This window comes from Phaethon lepturus, unplaced genomic scaffold (genome assembly GCF_000687285.1).
Source record: "Phaethon lepturus isolate BGI_N335 unplaced genomic scaffold, ASM68728v1 scaffold8883, whole genome shotgun sequence".
Lineage (NCBI taxonomy): Eukaryota > Metazoa > Chordata > Aves > Phaethontiformes > Phaethontidae > Phaethon > Phaethon lepturus.
Genome location: NW_010528349.1, coordinates 48,566 through 54,796, shown reverse-complemented (window position 1 = coordinate 54,796; position 6,231 = coordinate 48,566). Strand labels below are relative to the sequence as shown.

The window sequence follows — 6,231 nt, the reverse complement described above, 5'->3', positions numbered from 1 at the left end:
ACCACAGTGAGAAGTGGCTGTTCTTGAGTAGCAGAAATGTGATCAAGCTTGTCTTGAGGGGTTCGTGGAGACCTTTGTCTAATGCATGTAACTAGTTGAACAGTTCTCAGACTTGAAGGGGTGCTGAAGGAAGTCCTAGAAGAATTTTTTTTTAAATGCAACTGTTGAATTCACAGTGGTGGGACAAACAAATCTTGCTGTTCAAGTCACTAGTGCTGTCAGTGTTACAAGCATGCACGTTCTTGGATGTGTGCCTGTAGTAGTGAACTTTCAAGTTGTCAGTGGAGTGTGTGCATGATTGTTTAATGCTACTTCCACTCTCTCTCTTGCTTGCAAAAGTCCTGAGATATCAAGTCCTGACTATTGTCTTTATGAAAGGGAGTCATGGAAGGGAGGGTTGTTTGTGACGGGTCCTCTGTTAGTGTTTGGGTGCAGTGATAATGCCAATTTTGTTCTAGGTGGCAGTGCTCTCAAAACATAAGTTCATCTATACACTGTGCATTCATTACATACAGTAAACATCTTATGTGCTGCTTTTGTTGTATAAGCTTTTTTTTTTTCAACTCCTCACTACCTTTGTACTGGCAGTTTAAGGTACTATGGGTAAGTATTTTCCATTTCAAATCAATGTTTTCTCTGGCTTATAAATAGGCTATTAACATTAGCTTCAGGGTGAGTGGTGGCATGCAAAGTTTTGACTCCATAGTAATTTCAAAGTGTGTTGTTGATCTGTTTTTAGTGTATTCCAAAGTTCAGACCGAATTCAATGTAGGATACTACTTTGTCATCTTAAAGGAAAACCACTTCTTAGAAGACAAAATTTGAATGAGGTTAAATGTGGTTTAGACTTTTGCTTGTCTTGGGAAAAAAAATGCAACCACTGATCTAGGTTATGAAAAAATAGCTAATGGGCATAGTTGGAACTACTTTCCATAAGCATTTCTTGTTGTTTCATAGGCAAGATGAAGCAGAGGTATTTTTCACTTTACACAGTGATTATGTGTTTGCCAGGTAACATAGTAGTCTGAATAAATCTTAGCTGGTAGGCCTGCAAGTTAATTCAAATTACTGTTAAAGATAAAGGGTATGATTCTGATTACCAGCATAAAGTTATGTAGGAGGGGATTACCCACATAGGTCTTGCTCGCTGAAGACACGCCAGCTCCCAGAACAAGCTCTGCCATTTTTTTTCTCTATAAGTACCCTCATCTACTGGTCTCTTTTTCTGTGAATATCTTTGAATTTAAGGCAGTTCATGCATTTTCCTGACTAGGAGTATGTATATGGTTCTTGTAAACTCTTGGAAAAATGGTCAGTGGATCGATATTAAGGAACATGTTCATTTTCCAAATACAGTTGCTTGCACATTTCCTAATTTTAGGATAATGTGTGTGTGGTGGATGAGGCATGCATGGTGTTCTCAAAAGGCATATGGCAGAAAGCTATTCAAAACCACTGTTTTTTAAGCTTTAGGGTATTTCTGTAATACAGTTCTGACTTTTTTTATATTTTCTGTAAAGGATAAACAATACTCAGTGGTGATGTATGGTTGAATTTCAATCAAAGCTTTCAGTTGCAAGTATGAACTTAAAGTGATTTTTTTTTTTTGTAAGCAGGGAGATTCTTGACAGCACAGGTATATTTTTAATATATGCAATGCAGGTTTACATTTTTTTAACACATTTTGTTAAAGTGCTATTATTGTAAGCTCGTAAGAGTAGCCTGCTATTTTTATAAGCTGATAATGTGTTTGTTCTGGTGTCATGTTGGTATTTTTGGATAGGCAGCTAAAAGGTTTATTGCAAAAGAATTATTTTTTTCAGCTGAAGTTCACTCCATAATAGCTTTCTGTATTGTTGACTGAATCACAAATGAATGACGTGACTTTCCTTGAATGAGAGTTTTTTCTTTAATTTCTTTTTTTTCCCCGTGTCTACAGGAAGATCTTAGAATTTTGAATTCTATATTACTGAGAGAAAAGAAATGAATGGTCTAAAACTTTAGATTTAGTTACTATTTAAAGTTAATTTAAAAGTTGTATTGTACTTTTGTTCTATTTCATTGAACCACAACACCATATAATCTCAGCATAATTTCCCCCTGACCCTCAGCATTTTACATGACTTGTTTTTCTGATAGTTTTTGTTCGTTTTTAAAATGCATCTTTGGACTTGGGTATATTGAGGAAGATGCTTTCTAATACCGGGTGACAGTGGAAATGAATTAAGGTCGTGAGATGTCATTGAAGATGGGTATTTAGTAGCAGTAACTTTGCTGCTTATCCTTTGCTGCTTATTGGATTAGTGGAACTCAAGATTTCAAGTTACTTTTTTTACTTGAGTAACTAAAAACTGACGTGCTGCTACTTCTCTGCATGTCACTGTCACTTCTCCTGTTTGGTGCTTTACAGTTTGAAGTTTCTTTTGTTTCATTCTAAAGTATTTATTATTTATGACAATTGTATATACTTGTGCTGGCAAATACTAGATTGTAATAATATAAATTTTCATTTATCAGGCAGCTTTACAGTCCCAGAAAGTTTTTAGTCAATGGATTGGATGCTGTCAAACAGATTTTGGCAAAAATTGCTTTGTAAAATCCACTGACTTCTTAATGCGTTCCTCCTGACGGCACTTTGGCACAGTCCCCTTCTGAAAGTATGGCAGCTGAAAATGCTCTTTTTTGGCTGTTAAATAATTTTTGTGATGTTTGAGGTGAGTGTTCAACAGAAGCAAAATCACTGTGTAAAAGAGTTCATCTGATACTTTGTTTTAATGCTCCAACTGCTTTTCTAAATGCATTTTTGCAGAATGCAAAGCCTCTGTGCATTGAAAATGTCAGCAGAGCTTGAATTACTGGTCACGTGCTGGTTTGAAAACAGTAAAACATTTTGAACTGCAGCAGCTGAAGGGAAAAGGTGAAACATGCCTGCTCTATAAATAGCTTCGGTAGTGAACACACGCTTTTCTGCCTGCAACTCTTCTGTGGTCTTTGGATAATAATGAACGAGGGTTTTTTAGTCTAAAAGTGAAACACTAGTGTTCTTGGGGTTTTCGGAATGGATAAATATTTCCAAGCAAAGGTTTGTAACTTTTGAGTATAAGAGGAATTTTCCCTTTGAAGGGAAATACCTATTGGGAGTGAGGGCTTGCAGCTTTTATCCAAAGAGACTTTTTCTGCTCCTTTAGATCTGTTAGTGAAATGTCATTTTCTTCCAGTCCCTGCGCAGGTGATTCTTTTTGCCTTCTTCCAGGAGCATGTAACATCTCTCTTCTCAGCAGACTATAAACTACTGCCAGTGAAAGCTTTCTAGCAAACCACAGTGCGTCAATTTTTTACCTGCTGCTAGTTTTTCAGACTTTATTTGGAGAATATTAGATAGTTAGGTTAAAAAAGATTAAGGCTATGTCTGCAGGAGGGGAACAGCCCTCCCTGTTGAGTACTCTGTGTTGGGGGCTGTGGAGAAGGTGGCATTTGGTGTCTGGTAGGTTAAATTATAACAGCCCTGCCAAGGCTTCTGAGCTGAAACTTCCTGAATTGTTTTCACTGGTGTGTTGAAATCTTTTTAGAAGTTGTATTTACTAAAAAAAAACTTCTTCCTTTAAAAACACAAAGAGAAAAAGAGGAGGAAAATAGTGTTTCATAATTACTAGGCATCATTGGGGCATAGTTAATACAGAGCTTTTACATTTTAGCCTGCAAGGGCAGCTGATGCTTTTGTTTAAACCCTCTGTAATTTAAGAAGGGTAGATTAGGTAACCTGGCTGTATTAGTGCTGTTATTCTTTAGACCAGGATCTGTGTTTATAAATGTTGCTGCTTGTAACATGAATTCTCAAAAAATCTCAGTGGAGAGGGAGGGGGAGCTGTGAGATGTGTTTGTGTCTGAACAGTGTAGGGACTTAAAGGCAGGTCTGCTGTTAACGCAAATATTTCTGGAGACATTTGTCCTTCCAGGAAGATTTTAATGCTTTTGAATGGTTGAATTATATACTGACAGACTAAAAGTAATAATACTGTTGGAGTAACTGGTTGGGCTGCCTTTTTTTAAATTGTTTTAATAGAAGATCTTTCACTGGGCTTTTTTCTATTGGAATTAATAGGAGTTCAGGTACTTACTGAGGGTAGGAGCGAGTGGGATCAGGCCCTTTCAGTGTTCAAGTGTTAGCCTTTTCTCAGCTCATAGATGAGAGACAGTTTTATGTATGCTTCATAGAAAAGCAATGTTAAGAAGAAAAACCTCCTGTGCAGTTTCTTTGTGACTACCAGTCCAACTTTCACTTACTGGGAATTAATCTGAAATAGAGCTGGCTAAATTTTAACAAAGCCTCTCTTTTTGAGAGAATGCACTTATAGGAGCATGCTGTTACTGCTTAAAAAACAAAGGGAGAGGCAGGGGGAGGAGCTCATGATGTGAGGGGCAAGTCCACTCTCTCTGCAAGTGTTGAGTGGAGACTACCGCATACACCTGAGCTTGTTCGTCCACCCCCTTCCTCCCTGTGCACTTTACAGCTCACTGCCTCTTCAGTCTCAACTCTTAACTACTTTAACTGGTAAATATCCTCTTGCAAAGTCAAGGTTCTTGTGTGCGTGTGCATATAACCTTCTTCAGGGTAGTGCAGCTGAATGTAATCCAAAGATGCTGACTGCACAACCTGCTCTGAAATGTACAGTGTAAACAAATGGAAAAAATGAGAGATTTTCCTTGGTTTCCTGTAACTTGAAGAACTTTTTTGTACCAACTGGAGATACAGCATTTTGGACTTGAGCTATGTATACATATTTTTTTGTACCTAATTTTCATTTGATACTGCTTCCTATAATACACTTCTATGGTATTTCAAGAATACTAAATCAGTTTTGGACTTTGAGGGAGTGTGATTTTACATTATTTCCATCTTATGTAGTTAATGTATAACACCTTGCTTGTAGTGTCCATCCCAGATTTTATATGCACTGTCGAAGTTTAATACTTGTATATGACATTTAGTTGTATTGCCCTGTATCTATGCCTCTGACTTTAATGCTTGAGCCAAAATCAGTGTCATGCTTACGTAAAGAAAGAAACCCCCAAATTATGCTATTCGGGGATAAAGTATTGAGAGCCAAACCTGTGCCTTCACGTTGGGCAAACAGAGGTGGGTTTAGGTCTGATCTTCGGAATTTTCAGCAGGGTACAGTGTAAGCTAGTGACATCTTTGCTGAAGTGAACAGCTTTCTTAGGGCATGCTATAGCTTCTTACAACACAAGAAAACCTAGCTCTTTTGCTTTGCGCTTTATTATGTGGAATGGAAAACAGGACCATAATGCAGACTTCTGAAACAGTGCATGTGTGTCTCATTCAGCATTATAAACCTGATATCCTGTGTGTCGGTAACTGCAACAGCTTCCATCTCCAAAGAGCTACACAAACAGCTGTCCTACTGGATCACCTGCGTGAAGCTGAACTTCAACATGAGCTCAGTGGTGGGAGAGGTGAAAGGAAAGAGGTTAAGTGACTTAGGTCCTAGTCTCAACTCTGCCACTGGCTCACTGACACGGGTTCGTGCCACTAGAGTGCACTACTTCCCTCTTACTGCCAGAATTAATTTGCTGGTAGGTGCTGCAGGCTCCCTGGTGGGGGGGTGGGAAATTGCTGCCAACTTGCTGAGGTACTGGGAGTTTCACATTGGTCTTAATCGGATGAAGCTCTGCGTCCGTAGCTTATCTACCAATTATATGGTTTTTCATATTATCTAACTTTTATGAATGTTGTGATGGAATAGCAAAGAGGGCTTGTAAACCAGGTTTTTACCTCCATTCTGATTTTCTTGGAGATGAAAAGGGTTACGTACAAAAGAAAGGGTAAGAAAGGGTTAATCATATTTGTAATTAAAGCAAGTTCTTTAAGATACATAATTTCTCAGAAATAGATGATGACTTTTACTTAAACTTAAACGAAAGGCTTTTGATGAGAGACAGTATTTTACTTATATTAAGTTTGTTCTTTCCCCCCCCCACCCCACAGGTTTCCACTTGAGTGGCACAGTGACAGAGCCTGCAATGCAATCGGAGCCAGAAACTGTTTGCAATGTAGCTATCAGCTTTGATCGTTGCAAGATTACCTCAGTGACCTGTAGCTGTGGAAACAAGGACATATTTTACTGTGCCCACGTTGTGGCACTCTCTTTATATCGGATCCGCAAGCCAGATCAGGTCAAACTGCATCTTCCCATTTCAGAGACACTCTTT

General features: G+C 38.3%; 1 protein-coding gene across 1 annotated transcript in view; it reads left to right on the top strand.

Moving 5' to 3' along the window:
- Positions 1 to 599: 599 nt before the first annotated feature.
- Positions 600 to 6,231, top strand: part of LOC104618129 (zinc finger SWIM domain-containing protein 6-like) — a gene marked incomplete at its 3' end in the record, with an annotated part of 54,192 nt that continues 48,560 nt past the window's right edge. The window contains 2 exon segments of the mRNA XM_010283651.1: positions 600 to 603; positions 6,008 to 6,231. The exon segment at positions 6,008 to 6,231 is cut by the window's right edge and continues 24 nt beyond it. Of these exon segments, the coding sequence (XP_010281953.1) occupies positions 600 to 603; positions 6,008 to 6,231 (228 nt within the window).